The sequence below is a fragment of the Bombina bombina genome, chromosome 5 (genome assembly GCF_027579735.1).
Source record: "Bombina bombina isolate aBomBom1 chromosome 5, aBomBom1.pri, whole genome shotgun sequence".
Taxonomy (NCBI): domain Eukaryota; kingdom Metazoa; phylum Chordata; class Amphibia; order Anura; family Bombinatoridae; genus Bombina; species Bombina bombina.
This window is the reverse complement of record NC_069503.1, coordinates 783,225,987-783,253,933: the sequence shown is the minus strand read 5'-3', so window position 1 is coordinate 783,253,933 and position 27,947 is coordinate 783,225,987. Positions and strand designations below refer to the sequence as shown.

Here is a 27,947-nt window from a genome sequence, read left to right as displayed (position 1 = left end):
TAGTGGCGAAAAACTGTCAAAATACTTTGAGCGAAGAGGCGGCCTTCAAGGGCTTAGAAATTAGCATATGAACCTCCTAGATTTAGCTTTCAAGAAAGAATACCAAGAGAACAAAGCAAAAGTGGTGATAGAAGTAAATTGGAAAATGCCCTATCTGAATAATGAAAGTTTGTTTTGGACTAGACTGTCTCTTTGAAGATTTATAAGACAGTATTTAGGAAGGTGTAAGAATAATTTTATTTGCTGGTCTTGGCTTGTGGAGAACTGAGTATACAAGAGAATTATTAAACCCTTTTACTGCTGAGCCATTTCACCCTTCTCTAGTAGGGCCTGTCAATCAAGCAGCAGAATCAGGGCCGTCATTTGCATATAGGCAGCTAAGCAGCCGCCTTAGCGCCTTTGTAGGGGGGTGCAAATTTACACATGGGAAAAAAAACTTTTTATTTTCATTTTTTTATACACTTGCTGCTTAATGGCATCCTCAAAGTAATTATACAGCAGCATTTGCCTCTACACCGACCCTGTCCTTCACCCCCTCCCCTCTGCTGCCCTTCCCTGCCTTCAAGCAAACGCTGTAGCTTTTAACTGTACAGCGCGCAGGCTTTCAGAGCAGGGAAGTTTTTAGTGGTGTGGTCACATTCAGCAAGCAACAGAATATAAAAGCACGCGGGGCAGAGGATTTTCTGTTATCTTGTGACGTCTGCTCCTTTGCCTGTGAGTAATTAGCTGTCAATTACTCTGCATAGTACCTGACCTGACCCCTCATTTCTCCCTCTCTGCAACTGTCCCGCTGTTGGTTGTCATGATTTATGGAATGTTTAGCTTCCGTTCCACTGCTATCATGAAGGGCAGAGATTGTAACAGGAGATGCAGCTCAACTTGGTCAGCAGGCAAAACCACGTCTCACAAAGTTTCCCTGCTTTCTGTAAGAGCTGCCCCCATGGTGCTGTCAGACGTAAGGGAATGTGAAACCAGGCAGGCATATCTGTCAAACAAAGGTAGGGGCTTGGGATTATATGTATGTTGTGGTCTGCTCTCTAATCTTACTACAATAAACTGCAACTGAGGACAATATAAAAACTTTATGATCCTATCTTCACTATGGGGGGCTGAAATGCAGACACTGTCACAGTATAAATGCTAATTTAGTGCCCTTTTTAACACCTTTCCTATGACAGGGCTACAGTTGAATGTATAGCAACCGATTGCAGCCCTATAGTTGTCTCTCTACTCTAACTGAATTGAAATATAGCACTGCTAAAAGCTATTTATTTAGCACACTTATGCTAGTTTAAACAATTAATTTTGTGATTTGATAACTTCTGTTGATTTCATCCTTTTATTTTTTTAAGGGACAGTAAAGTCAATACTACATTTTTATGATGCAGAATTTGCTTCTATTATCCAATTTGCTCTTTTCTCCGTATCCTTTGTTAAAAAGCATAATTATGTTGTCTCAGGAGCAGCAATGCATTACTGGCAGCTGGCTGCTGATTGATGGCTGCACATGTATGCCTCTTGTCACTTGCTCACCTGATGTGCTCACTTATCTACCAGTACTGCATTGCTGCTCCTTCAACAAAGGTTACGATAAGAAAATAAAGTGATTTTGATAACAGAAGTAAATTGGAAAGTTACTTTAAATGTTATGGTCTATCTGACTCACAAAATAAAATGTTTTGGTTCCATGTCCCTTTAATGATTGAGACAAACAAGTTTGTGAATAAATGATGTTTCTTTTGTTATATATAGTACTGCAAAGTACCATTGGCCTGTTATAACTGCCACTATACGTTGCAATGGTTAATTTTACAATATTCTGTAAGTTTTTACTTTTGTCTTGTTCTTCATGTTTTTTGAAAATTGAAATTGTACATTTTGAAGGAGTTGCAAATTAATAGTAAATGATGGTGAGACATGGAAGGTCCAAAGTGGGGAAGGTTGAACTTAAAATTTGGAAGGAGGGCTCATTTTGGAATCTAGCCCTGGGAGCCGGATTCTCTAGAAACAGCCCTGTATTAGAGTGACAATGGGGCCGAGGAGTAAGGAGCTTCTTGATGTGAAAGGAGCCATCATGTACGTGTGCATAAATAGTGCTACTATTTGCACACAGAATAAAGACAGTTTTTTTGCGTGCAATATTCTAACATTTATTGTACCAGACAAGTATTGCCAACCCTGTGTATACTTATAAATTGAAGCTTTCTGATTAAACATTGCTATTACAAGTGCACTTAACACCCATAAACTACCTATTAACCCCTAAACTAAGGCCCTCCCGCATCGCAAACACTAAAAAGAAAATTTATGCTCACCTGATAAATGTATTTCTTTATTAACACGATGAGTCCACAGATCACCTTAATTACCAACGGGATATTCACCTCCTGGTCAGCAGGAGGAGGCAAAGAGTATCAAAGCAGAGATGTTAAATAGCTCCTCCCTTCCCTCCCACTCCAGTCATTCGACCGAAGTAAGGAAGAAAAAGGAAAAGCCAAGGTGCAGAGGTGTCTGAAGTTTACAATAACCCACAACCTGTCTATAAGAACAGGGCGGGCGGTGGACTCATCGCGTCAAAAAAGAAATAAATTTATCAGGTAAGCATAAATTTTCTCTTCTTTTTTAAGACACGATGAGTCCACGGATCATCTTAATTACTAATGGGATTCAATACCCAAGGTAGAGTACACAGATGATATGGTGGGACAAGACAGGGAACCTTAACGGAAGGCACCACTGCTTGAAAAACCTTTCTCCCTAAAACAGCCTCAGCCGAGACAAAAGTGTCAAATTTGTAAAACTTTGAAAAAGGGTGAAGAGAGGACCAAGTTGCAGCCTTGCAAATCTGTTCAACAGAAGCTTTATTTTTGAATGCCCATGAGGAAGCAACAGCCCTTGTGGAATGAGTCGTAACCCTCTCAGGAGGCTGCTGTCTAGCAGTCTCATATGCAAAACGTATGATGCTCTTCAGCCAAAAAGAAAGAGAAGTAGCCGTAGCTTTCTGTCCCTTGCGTTTTCATGAGAAAACCACAAACAAAGAAGAAGACTGACAAAAGTCCTTAGTCACCTGCAGGTAAAACTTTAAAGCACGGACCACATCCAAATTGTGCAAAAGTCTTTCCTTCTTAGAAGAAGGATTAGGACACAAGGAAGGCACAACAATCTCCTGATTAATGTTCTGATCAGAAACAACCTTAGGAAGAAATCCTAATTTGGTATGCAAAATTACCTTATCCGCATGGAGACTCATACTGTAATGCCGAGAGTTCTGACACTCTCCGAGCAGAAGAAATAGCCACCAGAAATAAAACCTTCCAAGATAACAACTTAATATCTAAGGAATGCATAGGCTCAAACGGAGTCCCTTGAAGAACATTGAGAACTAAATTAAGACTCCATGGAGGAGTAACTGATTTGAACACAGGCCTGATTCTGACCAAGGCCTGACAAAAAGACTGTACATCTGGGACATAAGCCAGACGTTTGTGTAACAAGATAGACAAAGCCGAGATTTGACCCTTTAGGGAACTCGTCGATAAACCTTTCTCCATACCTTCCTGGAGAAAAAACAAAATCCTAGGAATACTAACTCTACTCCATGAGTAGCCCTTGGATTCACACCAATAAAGATATTTACGCCAAATCTTATGGTAATTCCTTCTAGTTACAGGTTTACGCGCCTGAATCATGGTCTCTATAACCGAATCAGAAACCCCCGCTTGGATAAAATTAAGCGTTCAATCTCCAAGCAGTCAGCTTCAGAGAAACTAGATTTGGTGAAGGAAGGGCCCCTGAACCAGAAGGTCTTTCCTCAACGGAAGTCTCCAAGGTGGTAGAAATGTCATGTCCACCAGATCTGCATACCAAATCCTGCGAGGCCAGGCCAGTGATATGAGGATCACTGAGGCCCTTTCCTGTTTGACTCAAGCAATTACTCGAGGAAGAAGAACGAACGGAGGAAACAGGTATGCTAGATTGAAATTCCAAGTGGTCACCAGAGCATCTATTAGTACCGCCTAAGGATCCCTGGATCTTGACCCGTATCTCGGGAGCTTGGCATTCTGCCTCGATGCCATGAAATTAACTCCGGCTGACCCCACTTGAGAATCAGGCAGAACACTTCCGGATGGAGTTCCCACTCCCCGGGATGAAAGGTCTGCCTGCTCAGAAAATCCACCTCCCAGTTGTCCACCCCTGGGATATGGATTGCCGACAGACAGCAAGAATGGGCTTCCGCCCACTGAATTATTTTGGAAACCTCTGTCATCGCCAAGGAACTCCATGTTCCTCCCTGATGATTGATGTAGCCCACTGACGTTATGTTGTCCGACTGGAACCTGATAAACTGAACCGAGGCTAATTGGGGCCAGGCCAGAAGAGCATTGTAGATTGCTCTCAGTTCCAAAATGTTTATGGGTAAAACGAATTCTGCCCGAGTCCATATTTCCTGAGCCTTTAGAGAGCCCCAGACTGCTCCCCACCCTAGAAGGCTGGCATCTGTTTTCACAATCACCCTAGATGGCATGCGAAAGCATGTTCCTTGGGAGAGATGATCCAGAGACAACCACCATTGTAAAGAGTCCCTTGTCTCCTGCTCCAGAAGAAGCCAAGGGGACATGTCCGAATAATCTCCGTTCCATTGTCTCAGCATGTTCAACTGCAGAGCTCTGAGATGGAAGCGAGCAAACGGGAAGATGTCCATTGCTGCCACCATCCGTCCGATTAACTCCATGCACTGAGCCACTGATGGACGAGGAGTGGACTGAAGGGCTAGACAAGTATCGACAATCTTTGATTTCCTGACTTCTGTCAGAAAAATCTTCATAGACAGAAAGTGTAGTATGGTTCCTAGGAAAGTCACTCTTGTGTTTGGAACTAAGGAACTCTTTTCTAAATTCACCTTCCAGCCGTGGGATCTTAGGAAGGACAACACCAAGTCTGTGTGGGATCTTGCTAGCTGAAAGGATGGCGCTTGAACTAGAATGTTGTCCAGATAAGGCGCAACTGCAATGCCTTTTGATCGAAGAACCGCCAACAGAGATCCCAGCACCTTTGTGAAGATTCTGGGGGCTGTGGCAAGACCGAAAGGAAGAGCCGCACACTGGTAGTGTTTGTCCAGAAAGGCAAACCTTAAGAACTTGTGATGATCCCTGTGAATGGAAACATGTAGATAAGCGTCCTTTAAATCCACTGTCATAAATTGACCCTTTTGGATCAATGGAAGAATGGAACGAATAGTTTCCATCTTGAAAGGCGGTACCCTGAGAAACGTGTTTAGACTCTTGAGGTCTAGAATCGGTCTGAAGGTTCCCTCTTTTTTGGGAACCACAAATAGATTGGAATAAAACCCCAGTCCCTGTTCCTGAATCGGAATGGGAACAATCACTACCAGAGCGGAGAGGTCTCCTACACAGTGTAAGAACACCTCTCTCTTTATCTGGTCTGCAGATAATCTTGAAATTAGAAATCTGCCTCTGGGAGGAAAAACCTTTAACTCCAGTTTGAATCCCTGAGACATTATTTATATTGCCCAGGGATCCTGGACATCCCGAACCCAGGCTTGAACGAAGAAGGAAAGTCTGCCCCCTACCAGATCCGGTCCCGGATAGGGGGCATGCCCTTCATGCTGTCTTGGAATCACTAACCGGCTTCTAGGGCTGCTTTCATTTGTTCCAAGACTGTCTGGGTCTCCATGTAGGTTTGGACTGTTCCTGCTTAGAGGAGGAAGAGGAAGAGTTTCCCTTGAAATTTTGAAAGGAACGAAAATTGCTTTGTCCTTTTTGTTTACTTCTCTTGTCTTGCGGGAGAAGATGACCCTTACCTCCCGTGATATCAGAAATAATCTCCTTCAGATCGGGTCCTTTGTAAGGAATGGCTAGAAGTTTAGACTTAGATGACACATTCGCAGACCAAGGCTTTAACCATAAGGCTCTGCGGGCCAAGATGGAGAAACTCAATATCTTCACTCCCAATTTGATAACTTGAAGGGAAGCATCTGAAATAAAGGCATTTGCTAGCTTAAGAGCCTTTATCCTATCTTGGATCTCATCCAAAGAAGTCTCAGTCCAGAGGGCCTCAGACAGTGCATCAAACCAATATTCCGCTGCACTAGTAATGGTGGCAATGCAGACAGCTGGTTGCCACTGCAGACCCTGGCGTACATAAATCTTCTTGAGTAACCCCTCTAACGTCTTGTCCATTGGGTCCTTGAAAGCACAAATATCCTCTATGGGAATAGTAGTTCTTTTAGCAAGGGTAGAAACAGCTCCTTCTACCTTAGGAACAGTTTGCCAAGCCTCCTTAACAGAGTCGGCTATTGGAAACATTTTCTTAAAAATAGGAGAGGGAGAAAAAAGGGATGCCAGGTCTCTCCCATTCCTTTGCAATAATCTCAGTAGCTCTCTTAGGGACTGGAAATACATCTGTATAGGAAGGAACCTCAAAATATCTCTCCAGTTTACTAGACTTCTGAGGAACAACCACCACTGTGGAGTCACTATCATCCAAGATAATCAAAACCTCCCTGAGTAACAGACAAAGGTGATCAAGTTTAGATCTGAAAGATACCACCTCCGAATCTGTCAGGTGTACTAAACCCTCGGAATCTGAAATTTCTCCTTCAGAAGCTACTGCAGTACCCTCCTCTTCAGGCTGTTGGGAGGATATGTCTGAAATTGCGACAATTGCGTCCGATACCTCGCTTACTGAATGTCTGGCTTTTCTCTTACGTTTGTTCTGTAACATTGGAAAGGCAGACAAGGCATCAGAAATAGTTTTAAAGACATAAGAGAAGCTATGTTTTGTAACAAAATCCCCGCAGGGACTATAGCGGAAGAGCAGAGCACTGCTTGTGAGGGCGGTAAAATTTGGGACGTTTGGGGAGAAAGCTGCGGCATAAATTGACCTTCAACATTAGACTCTTGGACAACATCTGTCTTAGAAGAGACTGGCTCTGAAAAAATCTTATCCCTATAAGTCCTTTGAATACATGAAGGACAGAAAGGGATTGGTGGTTCCACATTAGCGCCAAAACATAAAGCACAGGTGACATCTTGTAAGTCCTCTTGGTCCATGCTTGCACACAATTTACCAAATAACAAATAAAAATTATCAAACTAATTTGGGAAAAATAATTGTAAAAAAAAAACGTTACTGTCTCTTTAAATTTAAAACTGTTCTTTTATTTTTGCTGCAAAATGTGAAATTAACGTTATCCTGTGTACTACCAAAAACGTTTAACTTGCCCCAAACACTCTGCTGAAGTGCTCCTACCTGACAGAATATCGTTAGGATCCAAAACGATCTTATTTCCAATTTTCAGCGTTACTCTCTGCTTGAAAATTTCTGTCAACCAAATGATGCAGGAAAAGCACAGTGTCTGCACTAGTAACGCATGTCTCATGCGTCTGCAGAACAGATCGGTGAAACTGTGCACTGTCTCAGAGCTTGAGGCGCTACTGAATGGCGTCAAAAAATATAAAAACTAACATTTTGTCACCACAATCACTTTACCCTTCCTACTTGCTTAGAGCCGGCAAAGAGAATGACTGGGGGGTGGAGTTAGGGGAGGAGATATATAGACAGCTCTGTTGTTGGTGCTCTCTTTGCCACTTCCTGTTGGGAAGGAGAATATCCCACAAGTATTGGATGAATCCGTGGACTTGAAGAGAAAAAAACGGAAGGACCGCCCTTATGGGCGTGACCTAAGACACCATACAACACTAACTGTGAAACCACCGGAGTCATTAATGTACCTCCTTCAGAGTAAACTCTGCTTTCTCCAGCCCCAGTGCCCTGTACAATACACTGCCCAAATAGCTTTCTCATAGGAAAGAAACAATGTCTCCATATAAAGAACTGTATAGTTAAAAATAGCCCCTTATGTCATAGAATGTGCTAAAATTTCTGAGTCCTTATCCCCAGAATTTAAGGCAGCACTAACCTTGTTTTCTGCCTGGCAGCAAGGCAGCTCTCAGGCTTGAGAGGTCCTGTCCCTCACATCGACCTGAGGAAATCGAAATGCTGAGTCAAAGAATATCTCAGACTGAAGGATAAGGGCAGCAAGTAAATTATGGGAGGCGCAGTGAGAATTATGTCCCACAAGTTCCCACTGCTTTAAAGCCACCAAAGCTCTAATGTAGAGACTGAGATGGGTTACGGCTACACCCTAGAACAAAGCAGCACACTCTGGCACTACTTTAAAAATAATAAACTCTTGATTGAAGAATCTAATCTAACACCTCACTTTACCTCTTCTTATCACTAACGTAGGCAAAGAGAATGACTGGATTGGGAGGGAAGGGAGGAGCTATTTAACAGCTCTGCTGTGGTGCTCTTTGCCTCCTCCTGCTGACCAGGAGGTGAATATCCCATTAGTAATTAAGATGATCCATGGACTCGTGTCTTAAAAAAGAAATAAAATTATTAACCCCTAATCTGCTGCTCCGGATATCTCTGCCACTTAAAAAAATGTATTAACCCCTATTCCGCCGCTCCCCAACATCGTTGCCATTATAATAAAATTAACCCCTAAACCGCTGCCCTCCCGCATCAAAAACACTATTTAAATATAATGAACCCCTAAATCTGCCGTCCGCCCACTCAGCCGCTATAATAAACCTATCCCTAACACCCCCTAACTTATATATAATTAAAAAAAATCTAAATAAAACTTACTATTATTACCTAAATAATTTGTTAGATAAGTTGCATTTTAGCTATCTTAGGTTTTATTTTTATTTCACAGCTAAGTTTGTATTTATTTTAACTAGATAGACTAGTAAGTAAATAGTTATTAACTATTTTCTAGATACCTAGTTAAAATAAATACAAATGTAACTGTAAAATAAAACCTAACCTGAGTTACACTAACACCTAACATTACAATAAAATTAAATAAATTAAATTAACAATCTACATTAGAAAAAAAAAATAAACACTAAAATACACAAATAAAAAAAAGAAATTATCAAAAATAAAACCGATTTACACCTAATCTAATAGCCCTATCAAAATAAAAAAGCCTCCCCCCCCCAAAAAAAAACAAAAAAATAGCCTACACTAAACTGCCAATAGCCCTTAAAAGGGCCTTTTGCGGGGCATTGCTCATTCCTCTCAGCTCTTTTACCTGTAAGAAAAATACAAACAGTAAAACCCACCACCCACAAAACTAAACCCCCCAAATAAAACCCTATCTAAATAAACCTAAGCTCCCCATTGTCCTGAAAGGGGCATTTGGATGGGCATTGCCCTTAAAAGCGCATTTAGCTCTTTTACTTTGCTCAAAACCCAAAGCTAAAAATAAAACACCCAATAAACCCTTAAAAAAACCTAACACTAACCCCCAACAATCCACTTACAGTTTTTGAAGACCGGACATCCATCCTCATCCAGGTGGCAGAAGTCCTCATCAAAGCCGGCAGAAGTCTTCATTTAGATAGGGTTTTATTTGGGGGGGTTTGGTTGTGTAGGTGGTAGGTTTTACTGTTGGGGGGTTGTTTGTATTTTTTTTACAGGTAAAAGAGCTGATTTTTTTGAGGCAATACCCCGCAAAAAACCCTTTTGAGGGCCATTGACAGTTTAGTGTAGGCTATGGTTTTTTTTATTGGGGGGGGGGGGGGATTTTTTATTTTGATAGGGCTATTAGATTAGGAGTAATTCATTTTTATTTTAGATCATTTCTTTTTATATTTTGTGTAATTTAGTGTTTATTTTTTTTGTAATTTAGATAATTGTATTTTGTTAATTTATTTAATTTTATTGTAATGTTAGGTGTTAGTTTAACTCAGGTTAGGTTTCATTTTACAGGTAAATCTGTATTTATTTTAACTAGGTAGCTAGTAAATAGTTAATAACTATTTACTAATTAGTCTACCTAGTTAAAATAAATATACACTTAGCTGTGAAATAAAAAAAACACCTAAGCTAACTACAATGTAACTATTAGTTATATTGTAGCTAGCTTAGGGTTTATTTTACAGGTAAGTATTTATTTTTAAATAGGAATTATTTAGTTATTAATAGTAAGTTTTATTTACAATTATTTTAATTATGTTAAAGTTAGGGGATGTTAGGGGTAAATATATTTATTTAGTGTTAGTGAAGTGGGATGCCATAACTTTAGTATAGTGGTGGCGGCAGATTAGGGGTTAATAAGTGTAATGTAGGTGTCGGAGATGTTAGGGGCGGCAGATTAGGGGTTAATAAATGTAGGTAGGTGGCGGCAGATTAGGGGTTAATAAGTGTAATGTAGGTGTCGGCGATGTTAGGGGCGGCAGATTAGGGGTGTTTAGACTTAGGGTTTATGTTAGGGTGTTAGGTTTAAACGTACATTTTTTTCCCCAATAGATATAAATGGGGCTGCATTATGGAGCTTTACGCTCTACGATTGCAGGTGATAGGCTTTTTTTTAGCCGGCTCTCCTAATTGATGTCTATGGGGAAATCGTGCACGAGTACGTCAAAACACTGCTTGTATTTGGGTGAGGTAAGGAGCTCAGCGCAACCATATCGCCCGCACAAGCCGGGTTTTTGCAAACCTGTAATAGCAGCGCTATTAAAGGTGAGCGGTGAAAATAACGTACAAGTTATTAGCGAGCCAGCCATAACGCAAAACTCGTAATCTGGCTGTATATAAGTTATTGGGAACAACAAAAATTAATATCTATAAAATTACATACATACATACACACACACATACAAACACATGCACAGACAGACATGCGCATATACAAGTATGCACACACACACACATATACATATACTACTAACACACTGGCACACACACACACAAACATCAAAATGGGGAATTATGTTCACTATAATTATAGATAAAATAGTTATCTGAAGGTTTTGTTAGCACATCTCTGTAACAGTTTGTCAAAGACTAGAAATGGAGTGGTATGTAATGGGGGGGAGGCAAAATGTATCTTCGCCTGTGTGGCCAAAAATCCTAGCACCGGCCCTGAGCAGAACAAGTATGTTCAGGGTCACTTATCTTAATAACCTCAAAGGTGGATGGAGAATTTATAAAGCAGCGGTCAAATGACCAAAGTTTGCAACTTGCATTAAGCAGGCTGGCACCACAAGGGCTCCAAAGCCACATCCATTGCTTAGTACATGGAGCCCATGTGATCAGAATAGAGCAAGTGATTGGCAGGTCATGCTGCTAATGACTGGCTCTGCAGCCATGTTTGGAACTCACAAGCAGAGGTTTACCTACAAGTTTAACCCTTTTGTGGGGGAAATAAAAGTTATCTAGAATCAGTAATACAACAATGATGCACTAACAAATCAAAACACAAGCAAATAAATACAAATGTGGTCTACCATACTCAGAGTGTTTAATGTCTGTTTTACATATAGAATATCACTAAAATAAGCTGAACTTTCTCACCTTAACAATGTCAAGACACACACTGAAAGCTTCAGCTCTGACTGTAGCCACCTGGTGGGATAACATGCGCAAAAGCACTTTTTGACTCTCCTCCAAAAGTACTGATCCACTTTGTGCCGATTTATATCTGTTTACAGTATAACAGTATACATTAAAACAATCAAAAACAATGAGTCTTTTCTGGTTATATATAATTAGAACTTTTCACATAATAATTTATGAACAGACACAGCATTGTTTACATTATTTGTTTTATGTACTAAGTGTGCCAAATCAAAATGAATTTACACATTCACTAAATGAAACAAAAACAAATAAGAAAAAACAAAGGTACTTCAATTGCTTTAAAAATGAAGTTTTAACATAAAAGTGAGGGAAAACAATTTATAATACACACGGCTGCAAATGTATAAACACAAATTAGTGAAAAAACTGCTGCTAGACTTTCAGTTCCTATCCTTTAATAGGTCTTGTCTGACCTCTGGTGGTTAAAAATGAAATGTGAATGTATTCTACTGTACAGGTTAATATGGAATAATTGCACACAAATTAACATTCAGCATGACAATTTCAAGATTTTAAACAAGAACGAATATATTATAACAGATATCCTAGAAACAATAAAATCCCATTACAGGATTACCAATCGATTATATTAAGAATAAACTTACAGAATTGTACACATTTAAAGGGGATATTAAATATATTACAGACAAATCAGAAACAAATCAATACATACATGAGATATCAGTAATAGTTTCAGAAATATTAAAACTTATTTTGTTAGACTAAATTGTATTCTTTATCTTATATAATTTGCTGTGTCTGTTGGAAGCAACTATATAATGTTTGGCATTTAGGAGGTTTGAGGTTCTGACATTGACAGACAACGCTTCTCTGGAGGGAAATAATTTCAGACTGAAATTACAGGACAAGTAGGCAAAATAAATAATGTCATTGTATCTTTTCATTGTGCATAATTAAACTGTTTAGAGGGAATTAGTTTTCCAGTTAAAAAGTCCCCTTAAAATGCCATAATAGTTTAAAAATGATATGCTCTTATCTGTTACCTCAGTAATGGCTAACCTTAGCATCCCTGTTTTGGAACTACATTTCCCATGAGGCTTAACTAGAGGGCTCACTGCGTTAGAGCATGTAGAATTTGACGACTATCGACCCTGTTCTACAGCGTGTTTAAATCCTGCATCTGAGTTTGTAACTAACACTGTTGATTAGATCAGCAGTGCACCGAGGCTCCTGAGCGGCACTTCTAGTATTGAAGCATGTAATTATTTTACTATTATGGCCCTTTAAGTTTATTCATTCTAATAAGCCTTTTATGGTTTTCTATGAATGACAGCTTAATCTGCTAAATTACTGGCAAATATTAATAAGATTAATTACATGTCTGAGCAAAGGAAGATGAACTTTCGCATAAAAGGAAAGTGTTGATGATAAGAAAGGCTAGTGAGGCCATTCGCAGCCAGTTCCACCACTTCCAATAGATCTTTCTCAGCCTATTGAAAAAAAAGAACAGAAAAGAAAAATGAAATGTTAAAAATTAATTTCCCTAGTGTAGATATAAGCAGATACAAAATAAACACATGGTGAATTTTACAAAATACAGTCAGAAATGCATATTTAAAACATGACAATATTAAATCTATAAGATCATTAAACAAATCCAGTTTATTGTTTTCATCAATATTTGCATTTACTATACTATGCCATTTTCTCAACACTATTCATATTCAGTTTAACAAAACAAAACAAAATCATATCAATACTCCACATACAATTATTTAGATTTAAATGACATATCCCTTCCTCTTTAAGGCAGGTCCTGTTCCAGGAATCTATAGGCAGCTCATAAGTAGAAGTGCAAACTAGGGTAAAAATACAGTACATTGTTCTATTTAGTTATTTTCTTCTTCCTATGGCCCTCATTTAATCTCATGATTGTTTGCCTACAAAAGCTTTGAACTCAGATCATGTGGTTTTTGTCTTCATTTGCTTTTAGCTATTTAATCCATTTGAATTTGTTAAAGGGACATAAAAGACACAATGAAACCTCCATGTTTTTTTAAGACAGTTTTCAATTTACTTTTATTATCAAAAATATATTTTGTTCTCTTTGTATCTTTTATTTGTAGGCATTTTGAGGTTTGGGAAACTTTGCCCCCTTCTGGTAGGAATGTATATACCATACGTCACTAGCTCATGGACTCTTGCCATTTACATGAAAGAAAGCATAGCTAGTAGGTTCAGGAGCAACAATATACTGCTGATTGTTGATGCATCCTGCTAGCTGCCAGTAGTTAAAGGGATAGTAACCACCAATTTAAATTTAACTGCATGTAATAGACACTACTATAAAGAATAATATGCACAGATACTGATCTAAAAATCCAGTATAAAACTGTTTAAAAACTTACTTAGAAGCTCACAGTTTAGCTCTGTTGAAAAGGTTAGCTGGAACACACACTGAAAGTGTTTCTATAGCAAAAAGAGCAGACCTCCGCCTTCCTCTGCATATGAAAAAACTTTACACAAACAGGACCAAGCTAGAGTAGGTATACATCAGTATTCTTCTAAAACTTTGGGGCTTGGTTAGGAGTTTGAAAATCAGCGCAATGTTATTTAAAAATAAGCAAACCTATACATTGTTTTTTTTTAAATTGAAAGCTGTAAATAGGCTATATAAATAGATCATCTACAAAACATTTATGCAAAGAAAAATCTAGTGTATAAAGTCCCTTTTTTGGGTGGACTTTAACCACGCATTGTGGTTGTTTTATGTTTTATGCTGCTAATAATTTCTGACTGACTGTTAGCCAATATTGTCAGTTTGTTTATCCAGCAATCACAACCATAAAATTACAATGTTAATACCCCTCAAGCACAAAATTCATATCTACCAAAAGTAAACAAAATGATAAATCGAGGATTTATTGATTACATTATAGGTTGAAGGGTCTGTACGTTGATCCCTTTAATAGTGTTTAGTGATGCTAACATATGAAATGTATTGTGCTCCAATAAATGAATGTGTGTAAGTCTCTCTAGAAGCTTTAACATGGGCATTTAGCATACAATGTGTCTGTTGTGTTATAATATATCTAATTTTTACTAGTGTAAAAGTGCATGATGCTTCTTTGTGCGCATGGCAAGGCCTTTTCGTCATGCAGGGGATTGCCAGTCAAACACTGTTTTTCTTCGATCCCCTGCACTCCCGGCCGGGGATCTTGGTGGCCTAGTGGGCAACACTCCCAGGCTTCATGGGAGTGCCGGTGATGTAAAGGGGGGAGGACCAGGAAGCTTAGGTAGCTGCAATGGACCTGGATGCGGGGAGGTTCTCAGCTCCCTTAGTAGCTACAAACCTCCAAGACCCCTTGTTTGAAAGAGAATGATCTGTTCTTTCAAATGGTAACATTGTGGCAGTACTACAAAGAAGATTTTTTAACAAAGTAACACATGAGGTTTTATTTTGAAGTGGGATATTATATGCAAAATAAAATCTGGTATGTCTATAGACCCCTAATAAAGTTTATTTTCTAGTAGACAAGCTGCGCTCTTAAAAAAATATATGAATTTTGTCTGTACAGGCAGGTGATCGCTGTGGTAACTGAACTCCTTTTAAGAATTGCTGTACTGCACAATGGGGCCTCTCTAATTATAACCCCCAAAAGTCCCCTTATGGGCCCCTAGTTCACATGTGGCTACCTTTGATGACAATTTAGTAAACTGCTCAAAGAAGCAACAGTTGTCACTTAGCCATTTTGATTATTATATACTAAAATGTAAGCAAAAATATCCCTTTTTTTTTTTTCCAGTTTTACATGCCATGAAATATAAATATAATAGTATAATGTGAATATGCTGGGCCTGTTAAAATAAAAACATAATTTGATTTGTGTGGGTCACTCACTAAAATTTGAGTTTAAAATGTAGGAAACCAAAAAAGCTCAAAATTGGCTCAGCACTGGGGTGGAAAGAAGGCTTAGCAGCAAAAGGGTTAATGGGACAGTAAAGTCAAAACTAAATTAAATTAGTTAGACAGAGCATGTCATTAAAAAAAAAAAAAAACTACTTCTATTATCAAATTTGCATTGCTCTCTTAGTATTCTTTGTTGAAAGGCATACCTAGCTAAGAGTAGCAAAGCAATGCTGTGAATTAGCTGGTAAATAGTGGCTCTACCCATGTCTCTTGTCATTGGCTCACCATATGGGTTTCCATTAATGCACTGCTCCTCCTAAAGCTACTTTCAACAAAGGATACTAAAAGAACAAAGCAAATGTGAGAACAGAAAAAACATTTCTATTTTTATTGCATAACAGTTTAATTTTAACTTTACACTTTAATATTATTTTTTTAAACTTTAATTCATTGAGAAGGTAGCGTTTGTATATTGGAGACTTTGAAGTCATTCAATATGTTCAATGTCAGTATGTTTTGCACATGCACAAAACCAAAGTTACACATGATGACTTTTAGCAGCAACCAGTAAAAAGTTGAAAAATGCTGTCTGGGGGTTTATCAAGGCCTTTTATCTTTGAAATTGTACAAGTTAAAAATGTGTCACTAATTAGCAAGGATTTGGATTCTGATCAGTAGAAACAGGGACATTTCTAAACAAACTGATAATGAAAAAAAAAGTGCTTCCAATAAACAATGTTTGTGATTACATCAACATTGAAAATAGCTAATTGGCAGCCATTTAACTGCAGATAAATAGTAAACTTTAGATTGTGATCAACCCCATAGTTACATGCAAAAAGTAGTGCAATTAGAAAATGCTCATTAGATGCTCATTTACTTTTTGAACTTGTATGAGTCTTTAAGATGACCAAATTAAAGGGACTGTATATTCACAGAATATATGCATTTGTGGTTGGCTGATCGCTGTCACATGATACAGGAGGAGTGGAAATAGAGATAAAACAGAATTTATGCTTACCTGATAAATTACTTTCTCCAACGGTGTGTCCGGTCCACGGTGTCATCCATAACTTGTGGGAATATTCTCTTCCCCAACAGGAAATGGCAAAGAGCACAGCAAAAGCTGTCCATATAGTCCCTCCTAGGCTCCGCCCACCCCAGTCATTCGACCGACGGACAGGAGAAAAAACAGGAGAAACTATAGGGTGCCTTGGTGACTGTAGTTAAAGAAAGAAATTCATCAAACCTGATTAAAAAACCAGGGCGGCCGTGGACCGGACACACCATTGGAGAAAGTAATTTATCAGGTAAGCATAAATTCTGTTTTCTCCAACATTGGTGTGTCCGGTCCACGGCGTCATCCATAACTTGTGGGAACCAATACCAAAGCTGTAGGATACGGATGACGGGAGGGAGCCAATCAGGTTACCTAAACGGAAGGCACCACGGCTTGCAAAACCTTTCTCCCAAAAATAGCCCCCGAAGAAGCAAAAGTATAAAATTTGTAGAATTTGGCAAAAGTGTGCAGGGAAGACCAAGTCGCTGCCTTACATATCTGATCAACAGAAGCCTCGTTCTTGAAGGCCCATGTGGAAGCCACAGCCCTAGTAGAGTGAGCTGTGATGCGTTCGGGAGGCTGCCGTCTGGCAGTCTCATAAGCCAATCGGATGATGCTTTTCAGCCAAAAGGAAAGAGAGGTAGCAGTAGCTTTTTGACCTCTCCTCTTGCCAGAATAAACGACAAACAGAGAAGACGTTTGTCTGAAATCCTTTGTTGCTTCTAAATAGAACTTTAAAGCACGGACTACATCTAAATTGTGTAACAAACGTTCCTTCTTTGAAACTGGATTCGGACACAAAGAAGGCACAACTATTTCCTGGTTAATTTTCTTGTTAGAAACAACCTTTGGAAGGAAACCAGGTTAAGTACGCAAAACAACCTTATCTGAATGGAACAGCAGATAGGGCGGATTACACTGCAGAGCAGATAACTCAGAAACTCTTCTAGCAGAAGAAATAGCAACCAAAAACAGAACTTTCCAAGATAACATCTTGATATCTATGGAATGTAGAGGTTCAAACAGAACCCCTTGAAGAACTGAAAGAACTAAATTCAGACTCCAGGGAGGAGTCAAAGGTCTGTAAACAGGCTTGATCCTGACCAAAGCCTGAACAAAAGCTTGAACATCTGGCACAGCTGCCAGTCGTTTGTGTAACAAGACAGATAAAGCAGAAATCTGTCCCTTTAGAGAACTCGCTGATAATCCCTTATCCAAACCTTCTTGGAGAAAAGAAAGGATCCTAGGAATTTTGATCTTACTCCATGAGAATCCCTTGGATTCACACCAACAGATATATCTTTTCCATATTTTATGGTAAATTTTTCTAGTTACAGGTTTTCTGGCTTGTACCAGAGTATCTATCACAGAATCCGAAAACCCACGCTTAGATAAAATCAAGCGTTCAATTTCCAAGCCGTCAGCTGGAGGGAAACTAGATTTGGATGTTCGAATGGACCCTGTACTAGAAGATCCTGTCTCAAAGGTAGCTTCCATGGTGGAGCCGATGACATATTCACCAGGTCTGCATACCAAGTCCTGCGTGGCCACACAGGAGCTATCAAGATCACGAGGCCCTCTCCTGTTTGATCCTGGCTACCAGCCTGGGAATGAGAGGAAACGGTGGAAACACATAAGCTAGGTTGAAGGCCCAAGGCGCTACTAATGCATCCACTAGAGTCGCCTTGGGATCCCTGGATCTGGACCCGTAGCAAGGAACCTTGAAGTTCTGACGAGACGCCATCAGATCCATGTCTGGAATGCCCCATAATTGAGTCAACTGGGCAAATATCTCCGGGTGGAGTTCCCACTCCCCCGGATGGAATGTCTGACGACTCAGATAATCCGCCTCCCAGTTTTCCACTCCTGGGATGTGGATCGCAGATAGGTGGCAGGAGTGATCCTCCGCCCATTTTATGATTTTGGTCACTTCCCCCCTGATGGTTGATGTAAGCAACAGTCGTCATGTTGTCTGATTGGAATCTTATGAATCTGGCCTTTGCTAGTTGAGGCCAAGCCCTGAGAGTATTGAATATCGCTCTCAGTTCCAGAATGTTTATCGGGAGAAGAGACTCTTCCCGAGACCATAGACCCTGAGCTTTCAGGGAGTCCCAGACCACTCCCCAGCCCACTAGACTGGCGTCGGTCGTGACAATGACCCACTCTGGTCTGCGGAAGCTCATTCCCTGGGACAGGTGATCCTGGGTTAGCCACCAACGGAGTGAGTCTCTGGTCTTCTGATCTACTTGAATCACTGGAGACAAGTCTGTATAGTCCCCATTCCACTGTTTCAGCATGCACAGTTGTAATGGTCTTAGATGAATTCGCGCAAAAGGAACTATGTCCATTGCTGCAACCATCAACCCTACTACTTCCATGCACTGAGCTATGGAAGGTCGTGGAACAGAGTGAAGAACTTGACAAGCGTTTAGAAGTTTTGACTTTCTGACATCTGTCAGGAAAATCTTCATTTCTAAAGAATCTATTATTGTCCCCAAGAAAGGAACTCTTGTCGACGGAGACAGGGAACTCTTTTCTATGTTCACCTTCCACCCGTGAGATCTGAGAAAGGCCAGAACGATGTCTGTGTGAGCCTTTGCCTTTGAAAGAGACGACGCTTGTATCAGAATGTCGTCCAAGTAAGGTGCCACTGCAATGCCCCTTGGTCTTAGAACCGCTAGAAGGGACCCGAGTACCTTTGTGAAAATCCTTTGAGCAGTGGCTAGCCCGAATGGGAGAGCCACAAACTGGTAATGTTTGTCCAGAAAGGCGAACCTTAGGAACTGATGATGATCTTTGTGGATAGGAATATGTAGATACGCATCCTTTAGATCCACGGTAGTCATAAATTGACCCTCCTGGATTGTAGGTAAAATCGTTCGAATAGTTTCCATTTTGAACGATGGCACTCTGAGAAATTTGTTTAGAATCTTTAAATCCAGAATTGGTCTGAAAGTTCCCTCTTTTTTGGGAACTACAAACAGATTTGAGTAAAACCCCATTCCTTGTTCCACAGTTGGAACTGGGTGTATCACTCCCATTTTTAACAGGTCTTCTACACAATGTAAGAATGCCTGTCTCTTTATTTGGTTTGAAGATAAGTGAGACATGTGGAACCTTCCCTTTGGGGGTAGTTCCTTGAATTCCAGAAGATAACCCTGAGAAACTATTTCTAGTGCCCAGGGATCCTGAACATCTCTTGCCCAAGCCTGAGCGAAGAGAGAGAGAGTCTGCCCCCTACTAGATCCGGTCCCGGATCGGGGGCTGCTCCTTCATGCTGTTTTGGTAGCAGCAGCAGGCTTCTTGGCCTGCTTACCCTTGTTCCAGCCTTGCATCGGTTTCCAAGCTGGTTTGGTTTGCGAAGCATTACCCTCTTGTCTAGAGGCTGCAGAGTTGGAGGCCGGTCCGTTCCTGAAATTGCGAAAGGAACTAAAATTAGACTTATTCTTGGCCTTGAAAGGCCTATCTTGTGGGAGGGCGTGGCCCTTACCCCCAGTGATGTCTGAGATAATCTCTTTCAATTCTGGCCCAAAAAGGGTTTTACCCTTGAAAGGGATATTAAGCAATTTTGTCTTGGAAGATACATCCGCTGACCAAGACTTTAGCCAGAGCACTCTGCGCGCCACAATTGCAAACCATGAATTTTTCGCCGCTAATCTAGCTAACTGCAAAGCGGCATCTAAAATAAAAGAATTAGCTAACTTAAGTGCGTGAATTCTGTCCATAACCTCCTCATACGGAGTCTCTCTACTGAGCGACTTTTCTAGTTCCTCGAACCAGAACCACGCTGCTGTAGTGACAGGAATAATGCACGAAATAGGTTGCAGGAGGTAACCTTGCTGTACAAAAATCTTTTTAAGCAAACCCTCCAATTTTTTATCCATAGGATCTTTGAAAGCACAATTATCCTCAATAGGAATAGTAGTGCGCTTAGCTAGTGTAGAAACTGCCCCCTCGACCTTAGGGACTGTCTGCCATAAGTCCTTTCTGGGGTCGACCATAGGAAATAATTTCTTAAATATAGGAGGGGGGACAAAAGGTATGCCGGGCTTCTCCCACTCCTTATTCACTATGCCCGCCACCCGCTTGGGTATAGGAAAAGCGTCGGGGTGCACCGGAACCTCTAGGAACTTGTCCATCTTGCACAATTTTTCTGGAATGACCAGGTTGTCACAATCATCCAGAGTAGATAGCACCTCCTTAAGCAGTGCGCGGAGATGCTCTAATTTAAATTTAAATGTCACAACATCAGGTTCTGCCTGTTGAGAAATTCTACCTGAATCAGAAATTTCCCCATCTGACAAAACCTCCCTCATGGCCACTTCAGATTGGTGTGAGGGTATGACAGAGCAATTATCATCAGCGCCCTCCTGCTCTACAGTGTTTAAAACAGAGCAATCGCGCTTTCTCTGAAATGCAGGCATTTTGGATAAAATATTTGCTATGGAGTTATCCATTACTGCCGTCAATTGTTGCATAGTAACAAGCATTGGCGCGCTAGAAGTACTAGGGGTCTCCTGCGTGGGCAAAACTGGTGTAGACACAGAAGGAGATGATGTAGAACTATGTCTACTCCCTTCATCTGATGAATCATCTTGGGCAACTTTACTATCTGTGGCAGTACTGTCCTTACTTTGTTTGGACGCTATGGCACAATTATCACACAATTTTGAAGGGGGAGACACATTGGCTTCCATACATACAGAACATAGTTTATCTGAAGGCACAGACATGTTAAGCAGGCTTAAACTTGTCAATAAAGTACAAAAACCGTTTTAAAACAAAACCGTTACTGTCTCTTTAAATTTTAAACAGGGCACACTTTTTTACTGAATATGTGAAAAACTATGAAGGAATTGTTCAATTTTAACCAAATTTTCACCACAGTGTCTTAAAGCATTCAAAGCATTGCACCCCAAATTTCAGACCTTTAACCCTTAAAATGACGAAACCGGAGCCGTTTATAGTTTTAACCCCTCTACAGTCCCAGCTACAGCCTTTGCTGCGACTTTACCAAACTCAGGGGGGTATACGATACCAAATGAAGCCTTCTAGGGACCTTTTCAACTACTTCCAGACCCATACACATGCAGCTGCATGTCCTGCTCTCAAAAGTAACTGCGCAGTAATGGCGCGAAAATGAGGCTCTGCCTACTACATAGAAGGCCCTAAAACCAGTGCCTGACATAAAAAAAACGTTCCCCAAAGTTATAAAGTGTGAATTTCAACATCAAGCTGTATAAAATGCCCAAATAAAGCAATCGATCTAGCCCATAAAAGTGTCTACCAGTTTTATAGCCCATATTAAGCCCTTTATTCTGTTTGAGACTAAGAAAATGGCTTACCGGTCCCCATGAGGGGGAAATGACAGCCTTCCAGCATTACAGTCTTGTTAGAAATATGGCTAGTCATACCTTAAGCAGAAAAGTCTGCCAACTGTTCCCCCAACTGAAGTTATCTCATCTCAACAGTCCTATGTGGGAACAGAAACCGATTTTAGTTACTGCTGCTAAAATCATACTCCTCTCACAAACAGAACTCTTCACTTTTTCTGTTTCAGAGTAAATAGTACATACCAGCACTATTTTAAAATAACAAACTCTTGATAGTAGAATAAAAAACTACAACTAAACACCACATACTCTTCACCATTTCCGTGGAGATGCTGCTTGTTCAGCGGCAAAGAGAATGACTGGGTTGGGCGGAGCCTAGGAGGGACTATATGGACAGCTTTTGCTGTACTCTTTGCCATTTCCTGTTGGGAAAGAGAATATTCCCACAAGTTATGGATGACGCCGTGGACCGGACACACCAATGTTGGAGAAATTTGAAATTTGTCATAAAAAAAAATCTACAATTCATTTTAATTTCAGACTAAGGGGCCGAATTATCAATGTGTATTTGTCATAGTCAGCATAGTCATTGTTATGCGCAGTTGCGCAATCAGCTTCTGTAGCGTATTTGGACGGCTAGCGTGTGGTGGTTGAGTGATTATCAGGTATTATGCACACATATTTGTAATATTGGTGATTTAGTAAGGTATATAAGGAGGTTTGGCTTGAGACACTATATGTCTTTGATGGGCTTCATTTGATAAAGGTTCAGATTGGAACCGAAACGTTATGGGTTAAGGCCCTTTTGATTTTAAAGGCTGATCCTTGGCCAAGTTTACTACTCATCATTGGCCAGGTTTGTTTTACTGGGGGCTATTCAAATCAGCCAATAGAATGTCAGTAGCTCTTATTCTATTGGATCCTCCAAGCTCCATGGCTCCGTGGTTTTCAGTTCCAGCGTCGCCGATCTTCAGTTTCAGAGTGGACAGTCTTCAGCTCTGCGGTCATCTGTCTTCAACTCCTCCACTCCGCGCCGGCTGGTTCCTGGAAGAAGAAGAGGTCGCCACTTGGAAGAAGACTTCACCGCCTGGAACAGGACCTTCTCTTCAGGACAGGTAAGGAGCACTTGGATGTTAGACTTAGGTTTTTTTGAGGGGGGATTGGGTGGGATTTAGAGTAGGGGTGTGTGGGTGGTGGGTTTTAATGGGGGGGGTTGTTCTTTTTTTTAAAGGTAAAAGAGCTGATTACTTTGGGGCAATGCCCCGTAAAATAAAGCTGATTACTTTGGGGCAATGCACCGCAAAAGGCCCTTTTAAGGGCTATTTGTAATTTAGTTTAGGGTAGGGAAATTTTATTATTTTGGGGGGCTTTTTTTATTTTATTAGGGGGCTTAGATTAGGTGTAATTAGATTAAAATTCTTGTAATATTTTTTTATTTTTTGTAATTTAGTGTTTGTTTTTTATGTAATATAGTTTAGTTTATTTAATTGTATTTTAGTTTAGATAATTGTAGTTTATTTAATTAATTTATTGATAGTGTAGTGTAGTGTAGTGTTAGGTGTAATGGTAACTTAGGTAAGGATTTATTTTACAGGTAATTTTGTAATTATTTTAACTAGGTAGCTATTAAATAATTATTAACTATTTAATAGCTATTGTACCTAGTTAAAATAAATACAAAGTTAACTGTAAAATAAATATAAACCCTAAAATAGCTACAATGTAATTATTAATTATATTGTAGCTATCTTAGGGTTTATTTTATAGGTAAGTATTTAGTTTTAAATAGGAATAATTTAGTTAATAATAACATAATTTATGTAAGAACTTACCTGATAAATTCATTTCTTTCATATTAGCAAGAGTCCATGAGCTAGTGACGTATGGGATATACATTCCTACCAGGAGGGGCAAAGTTTCCCAAACCTCAAAATGCCTATAAATACACCCCTCACCACACCCACAATTCAGTTTAACGAATAGCCAAGAAGTGGGGTGACAAAAAAGTGCGAAAGCATATAAAATAAGGAATTGGATTAATTGTGCTTTATACAAAAAAATCAAAACCACCACAAAAAAGGGCGGGCCTCATGGACTCTTGCTAATATGAAAGAAATGAATTTATCAGGTAAGTTCTTACATAAATTATGTTTTCTTTCATGTAATTAGCAAGAGTCCATGAGCTAGTGACGTATGGGATAATGACTACCCAAGATGTGGATCTTTCCACACAAGAGTCACTAGAGAGGGAGGGATAAAATAAAGACAGCCAATTCCTGCTGAAAATAATCCACACCCAAAATAAAGTTTAACGAAAAACATAAGCAGAAGATTCAAACTGAAACCGCTGCCTGAAGTACTTTTCTACCAAAAACTGCTTCAGAAGAAGAAAATACATCAAAATGGTAGAATTTAGTAAAAGTATGCAAAGAGGACCAAGTTGCTGCTTTGCAGATCTGGTCAACCGAAGCTTCATTCCTAAACGCCCAGGAAGTAGAAACTGACCTAGTAGAATGAGCCGTAATTCTCTGAGGCGGAGTTTTACCCGACTCAACATAGGCAAGATGAATTAAAGATTTCAACCAAGATGCCAAAGAAATGGCAGAAGCTTTCTGGCCTTTTCTAGAACCGGAAAAGATAACAAATAGACTAGAAGTCTTTCGGAAAGATTTCGTAGCTTCAACATAATATTTCAAAGCGCTAACAACATCCAAAGAATGCAACGATTTCTCCTTAGAATTCTTAGGATTAGGACATAATGAAGGAACCACAATTTCCCTACTAATGTTGTTGGAATTCACAACTTTAGGTAAAAATTCAAAAGAAGTTCGCAACACCGCCTTATCCTGATGAAAAATCAGAAAAGGAGACTCACAAGAAAGAGCAGATAATTCAGAAACTCTTCTGGCAGAAGAGATGGCCAAAAGGAACAAAACTTTCCAAGAAAGTAATTTAATGTCCAATAAATGCATAGGTTCAAACGGAGAAGCTTGAAGAGCTCCCAGAACCAAATTCAAACTCCAAGGAGGAGAAATTGACTTAATAACAGGTTTTATACGTACCAAAGCTTGTACAAAACAATGAATATCAGGAAGAATAGCAATCTTTCTATGAAAAAGAACTGAAAGAGCAGAGATTTGTCCTTTCAAAGAACTTGCGGACAAACCCTTATCTAAACCATCCTGAAGAAACTGTAAAATTCTTGGTATTCTAAAAGAATGCCAAGAAAAATGATGAGAAAGACACCAAGAAATATAAGTCTTCCAGACTCTATAATATATCTCTCGAGATACAGATTTAAGAGCCTGTAACATAGTATTGATGACAGAGTCAGAGAAACCTCTTTGACCAAGAATCAAGCGTTCAATCTCCATACCTTTAAATTTAAGGATTTCAGATCCTGATGGAAAAAGGGACCTTGTGACAGAAGGTCTGGTCTTAACGGAAGAGTCCACGGTTGGCAAGAGGCCATCCGGACAAGATCCGCATACCAAAACCTGTGAGGCCATGCCGGAGCTACCAGCAGAACAAACGAGCATTCCTTCAGAATCTTGGAGATTACTCTTGGAAGAAGAACTAGAGGCGGAAAGATATAGGCAGGATGATACTTCCAAGGAAGTGATAATGCATCCACTGCCTCCGCCTGAGGATCCCGGGATCTGGACAGATACCTGGGAAGTTTCTTGTTTAGATGGGACGCCATCAGATCTATTTCTGGAAGTTCCCACATTTGAACAATCTGAAGAAATACCTCTGGGTGAAGAGACCATTCGCCTGGATGCAACGTTTGGCGACTGAGATAATCCGCTTCCCAATTGTCTATACCTGGGATATGAACCGCAGAGATTAGACAGGAGCTGGATTCCGCCCAAACCAAAATTCGAGATACTTCTTTCATAGCCAGAGGACTGTGAGTCCCTCCTTGATGATTGATGTATGCCACAGTTGTGACATTGTCTGTCTGAAAACAAATGAACGATTCTCTCTTCAGAAGAGGCCAAAACTGAAGAGCTCTGAAAATTGCACGGAGTTCCAAAATATTGATCGGTAATCTCACCTCCTGAGATTCCCAAACTCCTTGTGCTGTCAGAGATCCCCACACAGCTCCCCAACCCGTGAGACTTGCATCTGTTGAAATTACAGTCCAGGTCGGAAGCACAAAAGAAGCCCCCTGAATTAAACGATGGTGATCTGTCCACCATGTTAGAGAGTGACGAACAATCGGTTTTAAAGATATTGTTTGAGATATCTTCGTGTAATCCTTGCACCATTGCTTCAGCATACAGAGCTGAAGAGGTCGCATGTGAAAACAAGCAAAGGGGATCGCGTCCGATGCAGCAGTCATAAGACCTAGAATTTCCATGCATAAGGCTACCGAAGGGAATGATTGTGACTGAAGGTTTCGACAAGCTGCAATCAATTTTAGACGTCTCTTGTCTGTTAAAGACAGAGTCATGGACACTGAATCCATCTGGAAACCCAGAAAGGTTACCCTTGTCTGAGGAATCAAAGAACTTTTTTGTAAATTGATCCTCCAACCATGATCTTGAAGAAACAACACAAGTCGATTTGTATGAGATTCTGCTAAATGTAAAGACTGAGCAAGTACCAAGATATCGTCCAAATAAGGAAATACCACAATACCCTGTTCTCTGATTACAGACAGAAGGGCACCGAGAACCTTTGTAAAAATTCTTGAAGCTGTAGCTAGGCCAAATGGCAGAGCCACAAACTGGTAATGCTTGTCCAGAAAAGAGAATCTCAGGAACTGATAATGATCTGGATGAATCGGAATATGCAGATATGCATCCTGTAAATCTATTGTGGACATATAATTCCCTTGCTGAACAAAAGGCAAGATAGTCCTTACAGTTACCATTTTGAACGTTGGTATTCGTACATAACGATTCAATATTTTTAGATCCAGAACTGGTCTGAAGGAGTTCTCCTTCTTTGGTACAATGAAGAGATTTGAATAAAATCCCATCCCCTGTTCCGGAACTGGAACTGGCATAATTACTCCAGTCAACTCTAGATCTGAAACACATTTCAGAAACGCTTGAGCTTTTACTGGATTTACTGGGACACGGGAAAGAAAAAATCTCTTTGCAGGAGGTCTCATCTTGAAACCAATCCTGTACCCTTCCGAAACAATGTTCTGAATCCAAAGATTGTGAACAGAATTGATCCAAATTTCTTTGAAAAAACGTAACCTGCCCCCTACCAGCTGAGCTGGAATGAGGGCCGCACCTTCATGTGGACTTAGAAGCAGGCTTTGCCTTTCTAGCTGGCTTGGATTTATTCCAGACTGGAGATGGTTTCCAAACTGAAACTGCTCCTGAAGATGAAGGATCAGGCTTTTGTTCTTTGTTGAAACGAAAGGAACGAAAACGATTATTAGCCCTACTTTTACCTTTAGATTTTTTATCCTGTGGTAAAAAAGTTCCTTTCCCACCAGTAACAGTTGAAATGATGGAATCCAACTGAGAACCAAATAATTTGTTACCCTGGAAAGAAATAGAAAGTAAAGTTGATTTAGAAGCCATATCAGCATTCCAAGTTTTAAGCCATAAAGCTCTTCTAGCTAAAATAGCTAGAGACATAAACCTGACATCAACTCTGATAATATCAAAAATGGCATCACAGATAAAATTATTAGCATGTTGTAGAAGAATAATAATATCATGAGAATCACGATGTGATACTTGTTGCGCTAAAGTTTCCAGCCAAAAAGTTGAAGCTGCAGCAACATCCGCCAAAGATATAGCAGGTCTAAGAAGATTACCTGAACACAGATAAGCTTTTCTTAGGAAGGACTCAATTTTCCTATCTAGAGGATCCTTAAACGAAGTACCATCTGACGTAGGAATAGTAGTACGTTTAGCAAGGGTAGAAATAGCCCCATCAACTTTAGGGATTTTGTCCCAAAATTCCAATCTGTCAGACGGCACAGGATATAAATGCTTAAAACGTTTAGAAGGAGTAAATGAATTACCCAATTTATCCCATTCTTTGGATATTACTGCAGAAATAGCATTAGGAACGGGAAAAACTTCTGGAATAACCACAGGAGCTTTAAATACCTTATCCAAACGTTTAGAATTAGTATCAGGAGGACCAGAATCCTCTATTTCTAAAGCAATTAGTACTTCTTTAAGTAAAGAACGAACAAATTCCATTTTAAATAAATATGAAGATTTATCAGCATCAACCTCAGAGACAG

General features: G+C 39.9%; 1 protein-coding gene across 1 annotated transcript in view; it reads right to left on the bottom strand.

The window, feature by feature from the left end:
• The window catches only part of RTTN (rotatin), a 1,186,344-nt gene that overhangs the window by 846,809 nt on the left and 311,588 nt on the right, over positions 1–27,947 (bottom strand). The window contains exons 14-15 of the mRNA XM_053714873.1: positions 12,799–12,911; positions 11,395–11,521 (exon numbers count right to left, since the gene is read on the bottom strand). Of these exons, the coding sequence (XP_053570848.1) occupies positions 11,395–11,521; positions 12,799–12,911 (240 nt within the window). The remainder of the gene's footprint in view (positions 1–11,394; positions 11,522–12,798; positions 12,912–27,947) is intronic.